Source organism: Dipodomys merriami, unplaced genomic scaffold, assembly GCF_024711535.1.
Source record: "Dipodomys merriami isolate MVZ:Mamm:240054 unplaced genomic scaffold, mDipMer1.0.p SCAF_42, whole genome shotgun sequence".
NCBI classification, from domain to species: domain Eukaryota; kingdom Metazoa; phylum Chordata; class Mammalia; order Rodentia; family Heteromyidae; genus Dipodomys; species Dipodomys merriami.
Window position 1 is genome coordinate 4,102,018 of NW_027205826.1, and position 23,944 is coordinate 4,125,961.

At 43.3% G+C, this 23,944-nt stretch overlaps 1 protein-coding gene across 8 annotated transcripts in view; it reads right to left on the bottom strand.

The window, feature by feature from the left end:
• Bptf (bromodomain PHD finger transcription factor) overlaps positions 1-23,944 on the bottom strand; it is a 130,123-nt gene that overhangs the window by 81,941 nt on the left and 24,238 nt on the right. For all 8 annotated transcript variants that reach the window (XM_069993103.1, XM_069993101.1, XM_069993099.1 and 5 more), the window contains exons 2-3: positions 22,011-22,833; positions 5,095-5,318 (exon numbers count right to left, since the gene is read on the bottom strand). In XM_069993103.1, coding sequence (XP_069849204.1) covers positions 5,095-5,318; positions 22,011-22,833 — 1,047 coding nt within the window. The remainder of the gene's footprint in view (positions 1-5,094; positions 5,319-22,010; positions 22,834-23,944) is intronic.

Consider the following 23,944-nt stretch of genomic DNA (forward strand, 5'->3'; position numbering starts at 1 on the left):
CTGCCACAGGAAAGACTGCAAGCTGACACAGACTCAATGTCAGAGGCATAATCACAATGCAAGAATCAAAACCTAAAGACCTGGAGACAGTCACACTGTCACCCCAGTTATTTGCAAGTTATAGACAGATAGGAGGATTGCAATTCAGAGGACAGCTTGGGCAAAGTTATCAAGATTCTATCTGAAAGAACAAGTCAGACATGGTGGTGCATTATCTATAATCCCAGCTACACAGGATGCCTAAGTAGATGGGTCTCGGTCCAAGGCCAGCCCCAAGCAAAAGTGAAATCCTACCTAAAAAATAACCACAAAAGCAATGAGTACAAAGCAAAAGGGCTAGGGGCATAGGTCAAGTAGGACAGTGAAAGAATGAGTTCAAATCCCAAGTACTGAAAATAAAAACAAATATGTAAACCAGTACTCTCCAAGACACCCAGGAGGCTGAGATCCAAAGGATCAATGTTCAAAGCCAACCTGGGCAGAAAAACCAGAGAGACTCCAGCTCTAAAATAACCCACAAAAAGGAAGGCTGAAGGCATGGCTCAAGTTGTAGAGTGCCAGCCCAGCAAGCAATCTGAAAAAGCCCAGCAGGCACAAGATCCTGAGTTCAAACTCAGATACAGGCAAAAAACAGAAACAAAAAAAAAAAAAACCATGCAGATCCATCTTGAATCAGCATTGTCGCTCTAGGCAAGGTTTCTAACCCTTTCAGGCTTTTATATCCTCAAGTATAAACTGAACAAATACAGAACTATTTGAAAACAATTTTATTCCGAAAACTATTTCCTCCCACACTCTCTCATCTTCACTAATCCTGACTGTTGTAAGAATTCAGAGTTGGGATAGGGGTGTGACTCAGGTAATAGAACAGTGAGACCCAGAGTGCAAACCTCATATAAGCAGTGAGGGGGAAGGGAGATGGGAATGAATCAGAATTCAAAGCTAAGAGAGTTACAACATTCCAAACTGAAGGAAACTCAAAGCCTATCCCAATCCTCTTCATCTCCAAGTCATTCAAATATCTCATTTTACATTATTGCTTTGTACCATTTAATTAACTTAACCATACTGGGTGCCTTGCAGGGCTGATTTTCCCAAACTTATAAGTACACTAGACTTACCCAAGAGAGGACTTCCATCACTAATTTTCAGAGAAATTTTTATTAGCAAAAGAAAATCTAAGCCAAAGAACAGTGGCTCATAACTGTAATCCTAGTTACTTGGGAGACAGAGATAAAGAAGATTGTGATTTGAGGTCAGCCTGAGGGGGGGGGAAGAGAGAGAGAGAGAGAGAGAGAGAGAGAGAGAGAGAGAGGAGAGAGGAGAGAGAGAGAGAGAGAGAGAGAGAGAGAGAGAGAGAGAGAGAGAGAGAGAGAGAGAGAGAGAGAGAGACTCATGTCAACTGGAAAAGCTGAGCATGATGGGACGTATAAATAGGAGGACTGAGGTTGAGGCTTCCTGGGCAAAAAGCAAGACTGTATCTCAAAAACAGCCAAAGCAAAAGGGGTTGGGACATGACTTAAGCAGCGGAATGAGTACAAGGCCCTTAGTTCAAACCTCAGAACTGAGCACTTCTCTCCCACAAAAGGAAAGAAAACCTAGTTACCAATCATATTTTCCTTAAATGCACACTGCTTCTCTATCTTGACCTTCAAATATAAAAATTTTTCCCAGCCAAACTATTATATACCCACTGTACTTTCCTAAGTGTCATTTGGTGGAGAAAAAAAAAAGTGTTTTTTTTTGTTGTTGTTGTCTTTTTGTTTGCATGTTATTTTGCGGGTCCTGGGGACTGAACCCAGGAACTAGGTGCTGCCCCAGAACCTCTGTGACCAGGGCTAGCTACTACTTGAGCCACAGTGCCACACCCAGCATTTCTGAGCAGTTTATTGGAGAGTCTTATGGGAACTTCTCTGCCCAGTCTGGCTTCAAACCTCTATCCTCAGATCTCAGCCTCCTGAGTAGCTAGGATTACAGGTGTGAGTCACTAGAGCCCAGCTTTAAAAAAAAATTTATTAGTCATTTATATTTAGACTACTTAGCTCAGATAATCAAAGGTAGTATAGGATAATCCTAGCTTCTCTGATGTTCTATGAAAGTTTTAATTTCAAATATCAACTCTTAAATTTATTTGTTAATTTATGTATACTGATTTTAGGCTAAAAAATACGACAGCCATACCCATAAAGAAAAACAGCAAAAAAAAAAAAAGAGGAAAAAATTTAAAAGCATGAAAAGGAAAGCAGAGAGACAAAAACAGAGAGAGACAATAGATTGCTAAAGCAAATTCTTTCATTTCTTTAAATGTCCTTTTGATGTTATGAGGGGGAAAAAAACATCTGTAATTTTTTGACTGACTGAGTTTAAGATCAGCTATAAATGATCAGCAGTCTTCAAAAGCACTTTGAACAAATTGGCCACCTGGGTTCTACAGGGAAGAGTCTGTGCCACTGATGTTTTCACATGCAAGACTCAAACCTTTTCCACATCTTGATAACTCTATTTAGAATAATCATACTGGTAAAAATCACAATTCATGGTTGAGTTTCAGAAAAAGATATTCACTGTACATTACCCACTTAAATAACAAAATATTGTATTGTAAAAGACCTATACAATTTTAAAAATAAAGACTTGAACCTGTAAAAAAAAAAAAAGGAGAGAAAGGAGGAGGAGGATTATATATCTCATCTATACTATATGTGTCTACCTATAAACATTTATTTTTTAATTTATTTATTTTTTTCAGTCGTGGGGCTTGAACTCTGGGCCTGAGCGCTGTCCCTCAGCTCTTCAGCTCAAGGCTAGTGCTCTACCACTTGAGCTACAGCGCCACTTTCGGTTTTCTAGTGGTTTATGGGAGGTAAGAGTCTCATGGACTTTCCTGCCTGGGCTGGCTTTGAACCGGGATCCTCAGATCTCAGCCTCCTGTGTAGCTAGGATTGCAGGCGTGAGCCACCGGAGCCCAGCAAACATTTTATTTTATTTAAGTATTTATTTTTGGAGGTGGTGGTGAAGAAGGAACTTCCAGGACTATATTCTAAACCCAAATTTCTATAATGAACAGGAATATTTCCAAAGTAGCTGTGGGATATGGTAATTGATACTTGCTTATAGTCTCAACCCTTGAGAGGATAAGGCAGGAGGATGGAGAGTTCCAGGCCACACACTATATAACAGGCACATTACATAACATATATAATATATATTACACATTTACATTTCATATATATTACACATTTATATTGTACATATATTACACACACACATGGAGAAGAAAATTCAACTACCAAAAATAGTTAAACTCTCTTAAAGTCGATAAGCACCTATATAAAAACTAGAGTAAGAATTTTAAAGGAATTATGCTATTAAAGAGATTAAAATTATTAAATCAAAGTCTCTAATATACATTGTTACAAATTTCTGTTACTGTGTTACAGATTATTATTGGCAATTATCATAAATCAAGCAATTTGGTTTTCATCTCATAAAAATCCCAAGTTAGAGGTTGGAGGGGTAGCCAGGTGGTAGACCAGCCAATGAGCAAGAGTCATACCAAGTTGGAGTCCCCGTCTCAGATAAGCAAGCAGATAGATAGATAGATAGATAGATAGATAGATAGATAGATAGATAGATAGGTAGATAGAATCCTAAATTAAGGAACTATTAGTTAAGCTGAGCAACAGTGGCTCACATCTGTAATTCTAGCAACTTCAGGAGGTTGAGATCTGAGGATTGGGCTTCAAAGCCAGTCCAGGCAGCAGAGTTTGTTAGACTATTAGCTAACAGTGCAAGTGGAGGTGTGGTTCAAATAGAAGAGCAACAGCTTTGAATAGAAAATGGTGCCCAAACCCTGAGTTCTGGCAGAAGAACGAAACAAAACAAAAATTTAGATAATATTTTGGGTATTTACCTGGACTATCACAGCTAAGATTTTGGTTTCCACATGTATAATCCTAGGAGTCTGAGATCTGAGAATCATGGTTTGAAGACAGCCCACGTAACACTATGAGACTCCAATTATCCAGCAAAAAGCCAACTGGAGGCATGGCTCAAGTGCTAGAGCACTAACTATGAGCAAAAGACCAAGTGAAAGTACAAGGCCATGAATTCAAGCCCCTGTACCAGTAGGGAAAGGGGGGGGGGGGAGGAAAAAGCCTGGGGCTGGAGCCATTCCTTAGCAGTAGAGAAATTGCCTAGCAAGCATGAGGGTCTACCCGGGATAGCAGTAGAAGGGTATGAGGAGGTTTGAATTAAAGAAACTAATGGAGCCAGGCACTGGTGGCTCACGCCAGTAATCATAGCTTTTCAGGAGGCTGAGATCTGAGGATGTCAGTTCAAAGCCAGCCCCAGCAGGAAAGTCCATGAGAATCTTTTTGTTGTTGTTGTTGTTTTTTGCCAGTTGTGGGGCCTGAACTCTGGGCCTGGGCACTGTCCCTCAGCTCTTCAGCTCAAGGCTAGTGCTCTACCACTTGAGCCACAGCGCCACTTCCAGCTTTTTCTGCTATGTGGTGCTGAGGAATCGAACCCAGGGCCTCATGCATGCAAGGCAAGCACTTAACCACTGAGCCACCTTCTCAGCCCTCCATGAGAATCTTATCTCCAATAAACCACTCAGAAAAGAAATGATGAGGTGATGCTGTGGCCCAAGTGGTAGAGTGTTCCCTTTGAGCTGAAGAGCTGAGGGAGGGCATCCAGGCCCAGAGTTCAAGCCCCACAACCGACCAAAAGAAAAGAAAAGAAACTAGCGGACTGACTGTGGTGGTGCATGTCTGTAATCCCAGAACATGGAAGACTGATGTAAGACGAACACAAGTTCGAGGCTAGTCCAAGCTATGTAACAAGACACTGTTTTCAAAAACTCTAACAAAAGAAAAAAAGTAAAGAAATGATATGAATATTAACAAAGACCAAGACAAGAAATAAAACCCTAAAATGAATAGTATCTGGTGAACTGATTCCCAAAAGGGTTAAAGTAAAACATGTAATTTGGACATTCATGTCTATTTTAAAGTTTTATGGTGATTTGAAACCATGAATTTATCTCAAATTTAATAAAATAAATAAATAAAACAAGAAAACTTCTCCCCTCACCATTAGCTGCTGCTAGAAAGGACTTGTTACTGCCCCGAGCCTTATTGGTCAGGTCTTCCGTTATGTCCATGTGCCGGTGGATTTCCTCACGCATTTCTTCTAGAGTTTTGCAAAGTTCTGCTTCCCAGTAATCTTTGTCTAGACAGTCTATTAATTCTGCAAGTTGAACCTTTGTGCTGTAGTACCAAATTTTCTTTTCGTTTTCATTTTCCGTATCTTCTTCTCTGTGGTAGAATGAGGGAGGGATGGGACACGTTAGACATAATGGTACTCAGGTAACAATTCCACAAGTGTGTGTGTATAAAAGCTCAATGTGAGCACACAGAAATGTCTTCAGGTCGTCTTCCAGTCTTAGTCAAACTCCATTTATTCTTATTTCATTTAAGCAACCTCTAAGTGTTTTGATTTCTGAGAGCTGGATAAGAGATATACCTAAACATGACATATAGACTACCTCAAAATTCAAAGCATTTAATAGAGAATAGAGTTCTATGTCGATCACCTTTAGAATCAGCAGAGCAGGGCTGGGAAGGGGGCTTAGTGTTAGAGTACTGCTTAGCATGCATGAAGTCCTGGGTTTGATTCCACATAAACAGAAAAAGCCAGAAGTGGCGCTGTGGCTCAAGTGTTAGAGGGCTAGCCTTGAGCAAAAGAAGCTCAGGGACAGTGCTCAGGCCTTGAGTTCAAGCCCCAGGACTGGCAATTTAAAAAAAAAAAAAAAAGCCAGGAGCCGGTGGCTCATGCCTGTAATCCTAGCTACTCAGAAGGCTGAGATCTGGGGGGAGGGGGGAGGCTGGGAAGGGAGGTGAAGGGTAAACAAAGGAGGAGGCTGCAATGCTTGGTAAGAAATGTATGCATTATCCTGCCCATGTAATTGTAGCCCCTCTGTACAGTATGTTCTCAAATAAAATAAAATAAAATTTAAAAAAAAAAAAGAGTAAAACAACAGAGACAAACAAGATGTGAATAGGCTACATTAAAAAAATGTTACTTCTTAGCCGGGCGCTGGTGGCTCACGCCTGTAATCCTATCTACTCAGGAGGCTGAGATCTGAGGATCGCGGTTCAAAGCCAGCCCGGGCAGGAGAGACCGTGAGACTCCTATCTCCAATAAACCACCAGAAAACCGGAAGTGGCGCTGTAGCTCAAGTGGTAGAGCGCTAGCCTTGAGCTGAAGAGCTGAGGGACAGCGCCCAGGCTCAGAGTTCAAGCCCCACGACCGACAAAAAAAAAAAAAAAAAAAAAAAAAAAATGTTACTTCTTAAAAAAAAAAAAAAAAGGCTGAGATCTGAGGATCGAGATTCAAAGCCAGCCCGGGCAGGAAAGGCCGTGAGACTCTTATCTCCAATGAACTGCTAGAAAATCGAAAGTGGTGCTGTGGCTCAAGGGGTAGAGCGCTCACCTTGAGCTGAAGAGCACAAGGATAGCTCCCAAGCCCCACGACCGACAAAACAAAAACAAAAACAAAAACAAAAAAACAGCAGTGTATACTGTACATGATAGATGGCTGGTGACTGTAAACCTAGCTAACTAAAACAAAAAGATGGAAGCAGGGCTCAAGTGGCAAGTGCTGCCTAGCACACATAAGGCCTTGAATTCCCTTGAATTCCTTGAAAACCCCTGTACCAGTCCAGTGAGAATTTTAACACCTGAGCCCATCAGAAATATGTAAGCTCAGTACATGAAAGGGGAGAGACCAGGTTCACACTAAAATGTAGGTGAGCATTTCACAAATGATATAAACTGCTGAGGAAGTCATCTTCATTGAGCAATAGCATTTCATCTTTTTTTCATAAGGGCAGATACAGCTCAAATTGAAGTGGAATAGCTTCCTTTCTTGTCTACAACTCTCCTGAGTTTCCATCCACTTTTATTTTCTTTTTTGTCAGTCATGGGGCTTGAACTCTGGGCCTGGGCGCTGTCCCTCAGCTCTTCAGCTCAAGATTAGCACTCTACCACTTGAGCCACAGCACCAGTTTCGGTTTTCTGGTGGTAAACTGGAGATAAGAGTCTCATGGACTTTCCTGCTCAGGCTGGTTTCAAACCAAGATCCTGAGATCTCAGCTTCCTGAGTAGCTAGGATTACAGGCATGAGCCACCAGTGCCAGGCCCTATCTACTTTTAAGAGAAGTGGAGACTTCAACAGAGATAGTCATTAGCTAAACAAAACAAAACAAACAAGGCAGATGAACACCTACATCAACATTTCACAAAACACTCATGGTATTTCCACTCCAACTCAAGAGGAATTAAGCAATGTGTTGTATACAATGACTTTGTTTTCTCACTGGTGGATTGACGGAGCAGAGAGAACTGGGTTTTGAGACAGGACCTGGGATTAGGGATGTGGCTCGGTGAAGAGTGCTTACTAGCATGTTGGAGGCCTTGGAGTTCCATCCACCACTGTAAATAGAAAAGATCTGGTTTTGAACGGACTGGGACATTTGAGACATGAAGGCATGGACAGTACAAAACTCTGAGTCTCTAAACCATTTTGTTCACTCCACTTCTAAAATGCCTCAGGATCACCGTAGCCTTGAAGGTATTATGATAATGCATCTATTACAGTGCCCAGCAACTGTGGATGATCAGAAAATATTAAATACTACCATTAACTTAACAAAAATTTAGAATTCCATGAATAAGCCATTCAGGAGCTCTGATGCAGGAAAGGGTATATAAAATCTTAGATCAATGATAGGATATTAAAAATACTAAAAACGAAGAAAATGGCTGGATGCCAGTGGTTTATGCTAGCTACTTAGGAGGTCGAAATATGAGGATCATAGCTTGAAGCCAGCCCAGACAGGAAAGATTCCATCTCCAACTAACTAGCAAAAGAGCTGGACTGAAGGTATTTCTCAAACAGTTGAGCACCAGCTATGAGCAAAGAAAACTGAGCCAGAGCTTGAGGCCCTGAGTTCAAGTCCTGGTACATACGTATATACGTACACACACACACACACACACACACACACACACACACATACACGCGCGCGCGCGCGCCTTTTAAAACATAACCTCATAGCAAAAATCTAAGTGGCAACATGAAATTAAACAGTACTTTGCTCTGAGCCTAAGAATTATTAGACAGCCCATTATTTTCTAAAAAATCAGTCTTAAAGATTTCTCTCTCAAAAGCAGGGCGCTGGTGGCTCACGCCTGTAATCCTAGCTACTCAGGAGGCTGAGATCTGAGGATCGCGGTTCAAAGCCAGCCCGGGCAGGAGAGACCGTGAGACTCCTATCTCCAATAAACCACCAGAAAACCGGAAGTGGCGCTGTAGCTCAAGTGGTAGAGCGCTCGCCTTGAGCTGAAGAGCTGAGGGACAGCGCTCAGGCCCAGAGTTCAAGCCCCACGACCGACAAAAAAAAAAAGATTTCTCTCTCTCTCTCTTTTTTTTTTTTGGTTTGGGTTTTTTTTTTAACTGTATTTTTTTTTTGTCTTTTCTTTTTTGGTACCGGGGATCGAACCCAGGACGTTGCACTTGCTAGGCAAGCGCTTTGCCACTGAGCTACATCCCAGCCCAAAGATTTCTCTTTTCATAAAGATGCTGAGTTGTTTGTTTGTTATGACAGTCCTGGGACTTGAATTCAGGGCCTGAGCCCTGTCCCTGAGATTATTTTTCTCAAGGTTAGTACTCTACCACTTGAGTCACAGGGCCCCTTTCAGGCTTTTCTAAGCAGTTTATTGGAGATAAGAGTCTCACAAACTTTGCTGCTCGGGCTGGCTCTGAACCATCTTAGCCTCCTGAGTAACAAGGATTACAACAGGTGTGAGCCACCAGCACCCAGCTGCATTATTTTTCAATTATTGCATTTTCTTTGTTGAGAATTAGTTATGCACCACATACTGGCGATTCATTCTATGATGGACTGGCTCAGACTATAGTGGGCCCAAGTAAGCACATGTTGATCGCCAACTAGTTTATTAAGTTCATCAATGCCAGGATGCCTAATAGTGCCTCTTCTCAGAACATGTCCCATCAGTAAGCCACACACAGCTCTATCTACAAACTTCAATGCAACAAGAAAAACACCTTCTGACTGTCAGTGCCATTCTCCTACTATCCTAGCTACTTAGAAATGTGAAGTTCACAGTTTGAAGCCAGCTTGGGCAGACATACCCAAAAGACTCCAACTAACTAGCAAAGTGTCAGAGGTAGAGGTGTGGCTTAATAATCAAAGGAAGCAATGAATTAAAAAGCCACACAAGGGGTTGGGAAGGTGGCTCACTGGTACAGTGCTTGCCTTGCATGCATGAGGCCCTGGGTTCGATTCCTCAGCACCATCTAAGCAGAAGAAGCCAGAAGTGGTGCTGTAGTAGAGTGCTCACCTTAAACTGAAGAGCTGAGGGACAGTGCCCAGGCCAAGAGTTCAGGCACCACAACCAACAACAACAACAACAAAAAGCCGCGCAAGAACTCCAAGCTCTGAGTTCAAGCTTCAGTGTACACCATGCATGTGCAGACACAGACACCCACATGAAAACTTTAAATTTTAGAATAGCTATAAATTTTAGATTAGCCCTTTAAGCATAAGGAGCTCAGGGACAGTGCCCAGGGCCAGAGCTCAAGTCCCATCAATCAATCAAATATATATGTAAGATTTCACTAAGAAAATGACATGCTGGCTGGGAATGTGGCTTAGTGGTAGAGTACTTGCCTAGCATGCATGAAGCCCTGGGTTCAAGTCTTCAGCACCACATAAACAGAAAAGGCCGGAAGTGACGCTATGGCTCAAGTGGTAGAGTGCCAGCCTTGAACAAAAGAAACTTAGGGACAGTGCCCAGGCCCTGAGTTCAAGCCCCAGGACTGGCAAAAAAAAAAGAAAAAAAGAAAAAGAAAAAGAAAATGACATGCTACAGGAAAACACATTAGCTAAATGGACATTCTGTTGATTTTACAAGTAATTCACAGACTACTGACAGGGATACTAGCAGGGGACATTAACACTGTGAGTCTCCCATTCACAACAGAAAACTCACTACTTCCTCTGGCAGGCCATTTTGTGCTGGAGCTGCTTTTAGTAAGTTTTTCTTGTAATGAGATGACTCACGCCCTGCCTATTTCTACAATTAGTCTTGATTCTGCCTGCTAGCAGTATGTGAAACAAACCTAACACCTCCTCCACACAAATCCTTCAAATCCTTCACAGTGCCCATCACTTACTCTGCTGTTTTCTTTCAGGCTAAACATGTTCAAATACTTCCATCGTTCTTCCTGTGGCATGCTGTCCAGCTGCAACTCGCCTGACAAGTGACTTAGGACCACAGTTCTTTAATGTCTCTAAAAAATGAGGCGCTAGGCCTCTGGTTTTTATTCTGTTCATCAACATTAATATTCACAGACTTAACTTTTTCCCCTTAAAAGCAGCAGAAGGATACGCTCACTATTAAGTATAAAGTGGCAAAACAGAGTAAACAGGAACCGCTAATGCTCTCAGAGAAAGTTGTTGTTTATGCTTATGTTGTGTTTGGATGTATTTACCAAGTTTATAAAATCCAAACTGTCTGTTGTAATTGTGCAAAAGACCACAGCAGCTTTCTGCTTGCCCGCCTCTTTGGTTCGGGAGCTCTGTACCTACTACCCACAGCATTCATTCCTTGGCTGCCCACTGAGGCTCACCTGCAGCTGTTCCCCAGATGCTCCACAGAACACTTGCCACAAAGGGAAACTACAGACCACCAGGTATAAATTGTATAGGGATATATGTACATATCATGTATGTACTTTTTTTTTTGGTCAGTCATGGGGCTTGAACTATGGGCCTGGGCGCTGTCCCTCAGCTCTTCAGCCTCAAGGCCACTTGAGCCACAGTGCCACTTCTGGTTTTCTGGTGGTTTACTGAAGATAAAGAGTCTTACTAGCCGGGTGCTGGTGGCTCACACCTGTAATCCTAGCTACTCAGGAGGCTGAGATCTGAGGATGGTGGTTCAAAGCCTGCCCGGCCAGGAAAGTCTATGAGACTCTTATCTCCAATGAACCATCAGAAAACTGAAAGTGGCGCTGTGGCTCAAGTGGTGAGCTGAGGGACAGCGCCCAGGCCCAGAATTCAAGCCCCATGACTGACCAAAAAAAAAAAAAAAATTCTTACAGATTTTCCTATCTAGGCTGGCTTTGAACTGTGATCCGCAGATCTAAGCCTCCTGAGAAGCAAGGATTACAGGTGTGAGCCACCAGTGCCCAGCTATGTATGTGCATTTCATGTAGTTTCACATAATTTAACTTTTAGACTGCACTGTAAGTATAACCAATCACTCTAGATAGCAAGATTAATAGTAGATTTTGTAGATTTTGTTTCACCTCTTTCTCCATCTTTCTCTCTCTTTTTCAGGTATTGGGGGGGAAAGGGGGAGAAGAATCTTTGTAGTCCAGGTTGGCTGACCGAGAACTCTAGATCCTCCTGACTCAGCCTCCTAAGTGCTACCATTACAAGCCTATGTCACCACATCAGATTCAAATTTCTTTTGTAAACCAATCGCAGAAATAAGGAGTAAGAAATCCTGAGATAAGTCAGTAGTGTCCCCCTAAATGCCAAGTCTATTTAATTTTGAAAATATGGTTTTTATAGATGTTAATTTTAGCTTCTGAGATGAAATCATCTCAGATGATCCAAAGACTGATATCTATGTAAAAAGAAAAGAGAATAGAGACAGACACATAGATAAGAGAGTAAAGGCTAGGTACACCTATAATCCCAGCTACACTATCAGTGGAAAATGGGAGGATGGAAGGCAAGGCCAGACTATGAGGGAAGTTAGGGAGATCCCATTTCAATCAATAAAACTGGGATTAGTAGCCAGCCCAGAAAAAAATGTAAGACACTATTAATAAAAAGGGTGGGGAGGAGGGCTAGGAAGGTGGCTCAGTGGTAGAGCGCTTGCCTTGCATGCATGAGGCCCTGGGTTCGATTCCTCAGCACCACATAAGCAGAAAAAAGCCGGAAGTAGCGCTGTGGCTCAAGTGGTAGAGTGCTAGCCTTGAGCTGAAGAGCTGAGGGACAGAGCCCAGGCCCAGAGTTCAGGCCCACAACTGGACCCCCCCCCACCAAAAAAAGAGGGGGGGCTGGGAAGGTGGCTCAGTGGTAGAGTGCTCGCCTTGCATGCATGAGGCCCTGAGTTCGATTCCTTAGCACCCAGGATCCAGAATTCAAGACCCACAACCAAAAGACACGACAGGAAAGACAGACAGACAGACAGACAGACAGACAGACAGACAGACAGAAAGAAAGAAAGAAAGAAAGAAAGAAAGAAAGAAAGAAAGAAAGAAAGAAAGAAAGAAAGAAAGAAAGAAAGAAAGAAAGAAAGAAAGAAAGAAAGAAAACAAAAAACTGGGGCTGGGGAATTTGGCTGCCTAGCATGCATGAAACCCTGGGTTTGATTCCTCAGTACCACATAAGCAGAAAGGGCCAGAAGTAGTGCTGTGGCTCAAGTAGCAGAGTGCTAGCCCAGGCCTTGAGTTCAAGCCCAGGACTGGCAAAGGAAGAAAAAGAAAAAGGGGGGAGGGGGAAGAAAAAAGTAACTAAAGCAAAAAAAGCTGGGGCACACCTCAAGTAATAGACTACCTGTCTAGCAACTACAAGGCCCTAGTTCAACCCACTGCGCTGCCCCTCAACAGACCCCAGAAACAATACCAAAAAAATAAGAAAGGAGAGAGAGGCAGGGAAGGAGGGAGGGAGGGAGGAAGGGAGGGAGGGCTATACAAACAGACACAGACTAGAGTGATACTCCTAATCTTCTAGTCAAGAAATAAGGACTTTTTAAATTCTCCCAACTCCAAACCCTACTTTTCTGAGTTTAAAATTTACCTTAGAACAGCATATATTAAAATAATTGTGACAAATAGCTATACTTTGCTTATAAATTTTATGAAATACATTAATTCTACTATTTTTGAAGTTTTATGAGTGCACAGGAAATTTGTATTTCTATATTCTCTGTTCAATTTATTTGAAGATATACTACAAAGAATAGTTAATTGCCTCAAAGTATCTTTCTTTTTTTTTTTTTTTTCTTTTTTTGTCAGTCATGGGGCCTAAACTCTGGGCCTGGACACTGTCCCTCAGCTCTCCAGCTCAAGGCTAGCGCTCTAGCGCTTGAGCCACAGCGCCACTTCCAGCCTTTTCTGCTTATGTGGTGCTGAGGAATCGAACCCAGGGGCTCATGCATGCAAGGCAAGCACCCTACCACTGAGCCACCTTCCCAGCCCCTAAACCAATCTTTAAACTGTTTGCTGAATATCTAGCTTGATTCCCCAGAGTAGACTATAAATTCATGTGTAAGAACTTTTCTTATATATATTGGGTTTTTCTGTTGGTTTTTTTTTGGGGGGGGTCCGGTCGTGGGGCCTGAACTCTGGGCCTGGGCGCTGTCCCTCAGCTCTTCAGCTAGCACTCTACCACTTGAGCCTCAGTGCCACTTCCGGCTCTTTTCTTTTATATGTATTGTTGATCTACACAAATAATGTATCTTTAATGCTTACTAAATAAAAGCAGTAATGTAAAAATTACTAGGCACTGCTAACTTCTTATTTACCAGTTGTACATGGGCAGGCTGTTGTACACATTTCCCTTTGCCCTGAACTACAGGGCCACTAAGAATTAGCAATTTAAGTTTCTGAGCTGCAGAGAAGCACAGACCAAACACCATGAACTAAACTGGCCAGTAATTTCCTCAACTGGCCAGTAATTTCCTCAGGTTCTGAAACTTTCACAGGGCCCTCCTATTGTCTGCCACCAGGGGGCACTATCTTAATCTACTTTTCATTAAAAAATATATAACCTATTTTCAGCTACTTAAATGATTGACACAGAGCACTAATATCTCAATGCTTGAAGTACTTATTTTATTTTAAACAAGAAATGTTCAAAATATCACAGCACAAAAAGAAGCTACCCTTAGGTATCTCCAGTGCCTGCGCTTTTACTCTACACACTTCACTACGCTTAATAATGGAGATTTAAGAGATTACAGTTTGAGGGGTTTTTGTTTGGGTGTTTGTTGCTGTTGTTGATCCTGGGGCTTAAACTCTAGGCATGGGCACTGTCCCTCAGCATTTCAGCTCAAGGCAAGCACTCTACCACTTGAGCTACAGAGCTCCTCCAGTTTTCTAGTTCTTTATTGGAGATAACAGTCTCTCAGACTTTTCTTTCACCAGGCTGGCTTTGAACTGTGATTCTTAGATCTCAGCCTCCTGAGTAGCTAGAATTAACGGGCGTGAACCCCAGTGCCCAGCTACAACTAGAGTTCTTTCTTTTTGTTTTTTTTTTTTTTGTCGGTGGTGGGGCTTGAACTCTGGGCCTGGGCGCTGTCCCTCAGCTCTTCAGCTCAAGGTGAGTGCTCTACCACTTGAGCTACAGCGCCACTTCCGGTTTTCTGGTGGTTTACTGGAGATGGGAGTCTCAGGGTCTTTCCTGCCCGGGCTGGCTTTGAACCGCGATCCTCAGATCTCAGCCTCCTGAGTAGCTAGGATTACAGGCGTGAGCCACCAGCGCCCGGCTACAACTAGAGTTCTTGAAGTGCCTAGCATGCATGAAACCCTGGGTTTGATTCCTCAGTACCACATAAACAGAAAAAGCCAGAAGTGGTGCTGTGATTCAAGTGGTAGAGTGCTAGCCTTAAGTAAAATAAGCTCAGGGACAGTGCCCAGGCTCCAAGTTCAAGCCCCAAGATTGGCAAAGGCGGGGGGGGGGGGGGGGGGGGAGAAATGTACTCATTACCTTATTCATCTTTACAATAAGAGAAACTTGGGGCTGGGAAGGTGGCTCAGTGGTAGAGCGCTTGCCTTGCATGCCTGAGGCCCTGGGTTCGATTCCTCAGCACCACATAAGCAAAAAGAAAAAAGCCGGAAGTGATGCTGTGGCTCAAGAGGTAGAGCACTAGCCTTGAGCTGAAGAGCTGAGGGACAGCGCCCAGGCCCAGAGTTCAGGCCTCACGGCCGGACCCAAAAAAAAAAAAAAAAGAGACTTGTCCATGTGTACTTTTTAAAAAGTGAATCATGAGATTTCAAAAGTATACTCTTCTTTGCTTCCTTAGTATTATATATCTGCTTCCTGATGTATCAGTATATAAAATAATACTTAGAACACTTAATTTAGTTTGTTTTCTAAAAAATGCTTTTATTTCAAAATTTAAAAGCCCTCAGAAATACTCAGTGTACATATAACAAAAATCTTTTACTATGACATGAGCCTACCCATAAGTGCAGCTACTCAGAAGGTGGAAATAAGAGGATCCTGGTTCAAGGCCAACCTGGGCTAGAGCAAGACTCTGCTCCCCAAAAGGCATAAAAATCCAAACCGAAAAGACACAAAATATAGTTTAAAATTTTTATTTATTTTTTTTTTTTTGGGCTGGGAAGGTGGCTCAGTGGTAGAGCGCTTGCCTTGCATGCATGAGGCCCTGGGTTCGATTGCTCAGCACCACATAAGCAAAAAGAAAAAAGCCGGAAGTGGCGCTGTGGCTCAAGTGGTAGAGCGCTAGCCTTGAGCTGAAGAGCTGAGGGACAGTGCCCAGGCCCAGAGTTCAGGCCCCATGACCGGATCCAAAAAAAAAATTTTTTTTTTTAATTTTTAGTGCCGAGTCTGGGGCTTAAACTCAGGGCCTGGGTGCTACCCCTAAGCGTTTTCACTCAGAGCTAATGCTCTGTATCACTTGAGCCACAGCTCTACTTTCAGCTTTCTGGTGGTTTATTGGAGATAATAGTCCAACAGACTTTTCTGCCAGGGCTGGCTTTGAACCTCCATCCTAAGATCCCAGCCCTCTATTTTTTTTTTTTTTTTGTCGGTCGTGGGGCTTGAACTCTGGGCCTGGGCGCTGTCCCTCAGCTCTTCAGCTCAAGGCGAGCGCTCTACCACTTGAGCTACAGCGCCACTTCCGGTTTTCTGGTGGTTTATTGGAGATAGGAGTCTCACGGTCTCTCCTGCCCGGGCTGGCTTTGAACCTCGATCCTCAGATCTCAGCCTCCTGAGTAGCTAGGATTACAGGCGTGAGCCACCAGCGCCTGGCTAAACTATGTGATATTTATGCATAAGTCACTGTTGTTGTTTTCTTTTTTGGGCACTGTCCCTCAGCTTTTCAGCTCAAGGCTAGGGCTCTACCACTTGAACCACAGCACCACTTCTGGCTTTTTCTGCTTATGTGGTGCTGAGAAATCGAACCCAGGGCCTCATGCATGCAAGGCAAGCACTCTACCACTGAGCCACCTTCCCAGCCCCAGCCCTCTAAGTAACCCGAATTACAGACATGAGCCACCAGTGTCTGGCCTCCTGAACAGAGTCCCAGGGTCACAACAAATTGGAGAGAGACTGGACAAATGGGACTACCTTAAAATAAAAAGCTTCTGCACAGATAAAGCTATCGCAACCAAGCTAGAAAGACAACCAACTAATTGGGAAAAAATACTTACCAGCAATATATCAGACAAGGGGTTAACATCCTGTATATACAGGGAACTCAAGAAACTAATCCCTCCCAAACCTAACAAACCAATTACTAAATGGGCAAGGGAACTAAAGAGGGACTTCTCAAATGAAGAAATAAAAATGGCAAAGAAACACATGAGGAAATGTTCATCATCCGTGGTGGGTGAAGGAAATGCAAATAAAGACAACCCTGAGATACCACCTTACCCCAGTCAGAATGTCCCACATCCACAAATCAGCCAACGACAAATGCTGGAGGGGATGTGGAGAACGAGGAACGCTATTACACTGCTGGTGGGAATGTACACTCATACAACCACTTTGGAAAGCAGTCTGGAGGGTCCTTAGAAAGCTAAAGATTGACCTCCCTTACGACCCAGTCATACCACTTCTAGGCATTTACCCTGAACAACAGGAACCAATATACAAGGACACGTGCACCTCCATGATTATTGCAGCACTGTTCGCAATAGCTAGGATATGGAAACATCCTAGATGCCCCACCACAGATGAATGGATCCAAAAATTGTGGTATCTATACACAATGGAATATTATGCAGCCATTAGAAATGACAAAATAATGGCATTTGCAGGGAAATGGATGGAGCTAGAAGGAATCATGTTGAGCGAGGTAAGCCAAGAACGAAGAGACAAACAGTACATGGTCTCCCTGATAAGTGGATGATAAATCCAAAATGTTAGGTGATATGACAAAAGTAACAGGACTTAAGAAACAAAGAACTCCCACTCATCTGGTTGAACCACTACCAAATATCCCCATGCTGCTGATCACATATATGGTATATAACATGTGAGCACCGTTATATATTACAGACTGTGATAGACAATTTGCTCCAGGAAAGCTAGAATGAACTTGTGACTTTAAACGAGCATCATTAGTCCACAATACTGTGAATTACCAGAAATTAAGTAATCACTTAATCACAATCAAAAAAAAAAAAAAAAAAGAACCTTGGGGAAGGGAGGGAGGGAGGGGATGGTAGGGGGAAAACAATGGAGGGGGTAACAATGTTCAAGAGGAAGTGTACTCATTACCTCACTCATGTAACTGTAACCCTCTGTATAGTATCTTTACAATAAAAAAATTTAAAAAAAAATTTTTTTTTTTTTTTTTTGTCGGTCGTGGGGCTTGAACTCTGGGCCTGGGCGCTGTCCCTCAGCTCTTCAGCTCAAGGCGAGCGCTCTACCACTTGAGCTACAGCATCACTTCCGGTTTTCTGGTGGTTTATTGGAGATAGGAGTCTCACGGTCTCATCTGCCCGGGCTGGCTTTGAACCATGATCCTCAGATCTCAGCCTCCTGAGTAGCTAGGATTACAGGCGTGAGCCACCAGCACCCGGCTTCCTTTAAAATTTTTATATATTGTCTCTTATGTCAGTTTGTGGAATAAGGTGACGGATCTAACACTGCTTCTTTCTCTTTAAACCGTACTAAAGAGCACCAGGCATGGAACCACAGATGGGGAGGCTGAAGCAGGAAGTCCAAGTTCCAGGTCTACCTGGGCTACACAGAGAGAACGTGTGCCAATCAGCAAACAAGCAAACAAACCACACACTTACCAAAAAAATCCTTAATTATATTTCTTTTTTAAAGAAAGAACTATTTCCAGAGGTATAAGCTAACAAGGGTAAAGGAAAGAGGAGAGACAACAGAGAAAAATGAAGAACAGGAAAGCAGATAGACAACGGATTATCATCAAAGTGGAGAGCCAAGAAAAGCCCCATCTGAAACTAAGAGAAGCTGAGAGGCAGCCAACGCACGCTCCCAGTCCCTCGGAAGGCAAGGGGGTCTCTGCAACAGAGCTGGCTGCAAGCTGTTGAAGGGCAGGTCCCCAGAACATCTCTCACATTCAAACTGCTGAACATCAGTCTCTAGAGAATGCAAAACTCAAGTTCTCTGGGCCAGTAGACACCAGGCTCAAGAGTGAAGAAAAGTCCTACTATCAGAAAACCAGAGCTTTAAATGACATGCAACCCACTTCTGCCACGCAGCCACCAGCTGAGAATGCCACCAGCCACACCTGCAAGCGCCAAGCTAGGCACTGGGCCCCGTACCCAGCTCTCAAAGACTGAGCTAAAGGTACTAACAGGAGACTGGCTGCTAAAACAATGAAAATCACCCATGGTTAAGCTAAGGCCCACCTACTCGCCCAGAGCTTCCAATTAGCTAGATAGTTCTACCATGTTCATTAGGAGCAGAAAATAGATTAATAGACATCTGAAAATGGAAGAGAGAAACCAAAACAAACAAAAGGAAGAAGTAATTTAGAAGAAAGAAGACTATACAAAGGGAAAAAAAACTATAATTAATATCCTCGGAAGCGAAGCTAATAGTCAGTGCAAGCCTGTTATCTCACATTCAGGAAACTGAGGCAAGAGGACTGAGAGTTCTCAGCAGGATTTCTCCAGGGAAAGGGGTTTAGCACTGGGATTGGAACTCAACCTTGTACTTGTTCAGCTGTTTCTTTAGCACTTGAGCCAAGCAAGCTTTTTGCCAGTTATCTTGGAGATGGAGTCTCAGCCTTTCTTACCTAAGCTGGCCTCAAATCACTCTGCATCTGAAGCTTTTGAGTAACTAGCATTCCAGGACTGAATCACTGGTACTGAAATTTTTTGTTTTTTAGGTTTTATTACTTTTAAAAAGAAAAATTCTAGCTAGGCTCCAGTGACTCATGCCTAGTCTATAATCCTAGCTACTCAGGAGACTGAGATCTAAGGATCCTAATTTTAAGTCAGCCTGGGCAAGAAAGTATGTGAGACACTAATCTCCAATTAACCACCAAAAAGCTGGAAAGAGCTGCAACTCATGTAGTAGAGTGTTAATCTTGAGCACAAAAGCTCAGGGATAGCACCCAGGCGAGTTCAAGGCCCAGGACTGACACACAAAACCAGAAAGATTCTAGGATTATTGTTTTCTAAGATTCTTAGGAAAAAAATGTTAGTCAAAGTAGTAGGTAGCAGGGTTAGGAGAACAAGGTTTTTTTGAGAAAAACTGAGTAACTCAAAGAGGAAATAAACATAGATGAACACTGGAGAGGAAAGATAAGAACATCAGAAGACCAAAATAGGAAGCACAACATTCAATAAAATAATAACAACAGGGAAAGAAGAGGAGGAAGTTGTCAGGAGAGTTCTCAGAACCAAAGCACACATTTCACTACCAAATGGTGTCTAATGGATAAAACTAGACCCACATCTCATTCTACACCTACAAATTACCCAAAGCTTCCAGCCAAGTCCCTCATACACAATCAAGAATCAGAAGCTGGGGGGCTGGGAAGGTGGCTCAGTGGTAGAGTGCATGAGGCCCTGGGTTCAATTCCTCAGCACCACGTGAGCAGAAAAAGCCAGAAGTGGTACTGTGTCTCAAGTGGTAGAGGCTAGCCTTGAGCTGAAGAGCTGAGGGATAGTGTTGAGGCCCAGAGTTCAAGTCCTACAACTGACAAAAGAAAAAAAAAAAAAAAAAAAAAGAACCAGAAGCTGGGTATGATAATGCCTACCGTAATTCCAGCTCTTTAGGAGATAAAAGCAGGAGGATCATAAGGCTAGCCTGGGCAAACCTGGCAAGACTACCTCAAAAACAAAATTTAAAAGAGTAGCCTGATGCCCTGACTACAACTGAAGTGTCTGCCTGGCCTTGCCACGTGAGCTTGGAAGGGCGTGTTGAAATCCTCGAGTGAGGGGCTGGGAAGGTGGCTCAGTGGTAGAGCGCTTGCCTTGCGTTCATGAGGCCCTGGGTTCGATTCCTCAGCACCACATAAACAAAAAGAAAAAAGCCGGAAGTGACACTGTGGCTCAAGTGGTAGAGTGCTAGCCTTGAGCTGAAGAGCTGAGGGACAGCACCCAGGCCAGAGTTCAGGCCCCATGACCGACCCCCCCCGCCCCCCAATAAAAGAAAGAAATCCTCGAGTGGCCGCTAGATATGGAACCAAACCAGATGTACCTCAGTAGATGAATGCATCAAGAAAATGTGGTACACACACACACACACACACACACACACACACACACACACACACACACACACACACACACACACACACACACACACACACACACACACACACACACACACACACACACACACACACACACACACACAATGGAATTCTATGCTTCCATCAGAAAGAATGACACCATTTGTTAGGAAATGGAAAGATTTGGGAAAAAAATCATATTAAGGGAAGTAAGCCAGACCCAAAGAAATATAGGTCCCATGGTTTCCCTCATTTGCAACAACTAGTATATATCTAGGACAATTTTATCAGATGAGCAGACAAAGTTTAAAAGCTATGTACATATGAACATATAAGATGATGCTAAGTGAAATGAACCCCAAGATATGGACACACGAGGCCTTTCCTTGTTGTTGTTGTTTTAAATGTACTGTGTGATTTCTTTTTCACTTGTTTCCTTTGTGTGGTCTTCAGCCTGGTATATCCCCTGTTGTCACTGTACTTGATTTTGGTACCCTGCATCTTGTATATACATTTGTCTAATTTGGGGAGGGGAAGGGAAATAACAAAACGCTGAAACAAGAACACAGGATGACCAACCGCAACAATGATACCCACAAGACATTATCTTGGAATTCAACTTTACAACATGGGGGGGGAGGGGAGGGAGGGAAGAGATATAATGGGAGAACAGCAAGGGAAGGAGTAACCATGCTCAACAAGATATGTACTTATTCCCTCACTCATATAACTGTAACCCCTCTGTACCCCATCTTCACAATAACTAAAATTTAAAAAAGAAAAGAAATCCTGGTGTGGCAGAGAGAAAATTCTGACCTGGCACCTGATGGGATTATCCCCCCCCAACCCCCACCCCCGCCAAGACTGCACAGTACTGACAGAACCATCCTTTCCTCTGACACCAACATTTGCTCATGCTGTTCCATTTTAAAAAAACAATCCTAAGCCGGTGTCAGTAGCTCACACCTGTAATCCTAGCTATTCAAGAGGCTGAGATCTGAGGATCATGGTTCAAAGCCAGCCTGGACAGGAAAAACTGTGAAACTCTTATCTCCAATAAACGACTCAGAAAACCAGAAGTGGCACTGTGGCTCAAGTGGTAAGAGTGCTAGCCTTCTTGAGCTGAAGAGCTGAGGGACAGGGCCCAAGCCCAGAGTTCAAGTCCCACAACTGACCAAAAAAAAAAAAAAAAAAAAAAATCCTACCACCACAGTTAGGCAAGTATGAGTGGCTGTAGACGAAGGGACCAAGGAGATGCTCATGGCACGACGCTGCCCAGGCCATTCTAATTCCGGCTCTGGTGGTTGAAAACACTGGCATGAATCTTGCATCTCTCAAACTCCTTTTAAATCTTTATCATTTTCAAAGCTATATTAATACACATATTCCTTCAAGTCTGAAGTTACGAAATTACAGAAGTTGATATCACATCAGCAGCACACATGGAACATGGTTGGACTGTAAATACATACAAGAATGATGACCAAATTTACTTACATTATGAGTCTTCGGTTTAAGAACCAGTATTTCCTCCGACTTCGATCATATCCAATAGGCTCATGTCGAATGTACGGTTTGTTCTTTTGGATTTCAGCCACACAGTCAGTCACGCCAGGCACCTTGTGTGCGACGCACACTTCACACTGCCACTCGTCCTCTGGCACCTCCTCAAGAGGGGGCTTCACACATTCCAAATGGTAGACAGCTGAACACGTCTCACAGCAAAGCAGGTCCCCAAGTTTGTGACACACCCTACAGTGGTCGTCATACTGGATCACCCCTTCCGACATCAACTCCTCACGAGCAATGTTTGTCGTAAGAAACTGATCGACTAAAAACTGCAGAACTTTGATTTTGTTCTCCACGGGTCCATAGGGGTAGTCCTCCGCCTCCTGGTAGGGCAGAACGTGGTGGTACTCCCTGTCGCTCTCGCAGTACACCCGCAGCACCTCCGGCCAGGTCATTCCGTCTATGAAATACAGGGTGGAGTTGACACTGTCTTTCAGATCCGCAGGCCCAAAGGTAGTATTGGAAGTGTCTTCCTCACGCAGCACAGCTTTCAACAATACCACGTGCATCTCCGCCATGAGCGTGCACTGCTCCTGGCTTACCAGAGCTGCGCAGAAGTCCTCAAAGCGAAAAGGAGACAGTCTTAAAACAGTGCCAAAGTTCCGCAGTACCTCATAAATGGCAATAACATTCATTATATGCTCATTAGGCACCATTAAATCCTCAGAGGACTTGGGAAATTCGAGGGGGGGGATGTCCTTTTCCTCCAATATTGGAGAACGAGGTCGATGTACTCTTGGTTTTCGTCTACCTGCAAACAAAGAAACGCATGATAGCATTTGTAATGATATACAAATTTATACTCCACATTGCTGCCATAAACATGGGGTTCTCCTGATTTCCCTGTAACTCTCAAGTTAAAATAGAGTCACAAAAGGGACTGGGGACTATAGATCGGAGGTAGAGCTCTGCCAGCCCGGAAGCCTCAAGGGCCTGGATATCATCCCCAGGACTATGAAACCCATTATCGAGAAGCAGCGCTTTGAGTTCTCATCTTATGCTGTACAGAAAACAAAGATTCAAAGCTCCACAGGGAGGCAGGAGCTCAGGACAGAAGCAGGAAGCAAAGGGGAGGAGGTAGCTACCAGCAGGGAGGGGAGAGGAGAGGACCTCCAACGCAGGGAGAAAAAAGTATCTTGTTTAGGAAACGGACAAAAGGCCATGGATGTCATCAAGTCAGTTCTCAGATGTGTGTGACATCTTTGGGACAGCTTACTTTGTAACACATGCACACATCTCACTTGACCCTCTGAACAAGCACATGGGGTACTATGATCTGTCTGTTAAAATGAGAGAACCTGTTAACCAAACAAGCTCCTCCTAAAGTTAATGCCTGAAATATTATTATTGTTACAGTTTCCGGCGATGTCTACAGAATGGTAAATCTCTACTTTTCAAAAAGGAACAGTGTTAATGAGATTCACATTGAACTCCCTCTTGTACAATTCAGTCTTATTAGCCCTGATGTGAAGCTACCATTCTCTGGAAAACTTCACCTCTACCTTTACTCCACCATCTACAAATTAGTCATACAAGATACTAGAGGAGAAAAAGAAAATGTCATGATTTTTACATTTATACAATGCAATCCCAACCACTCACCAGCAAGCAGATGTTTCAAGTAAGAATATACTCAATACTTTCTGTGGGAGTCTGGTCACTGTAAGACTTTGCTGCACAAGCATAACCCAGGGACAGTAAAGGAATGAGAGAAACAGTGAGCCCAGAGACTCTCCCTGGATGACAGCCATTGAAAACAAGGTAGCTCATAACTGAACCCAGCGCTGCTCACCCAGCAAAGCCCTGCGATCCACAGTCCCCAGAGCTGACATCTGTCAGTCTTGGGTTGGTTTTAGAGGTAA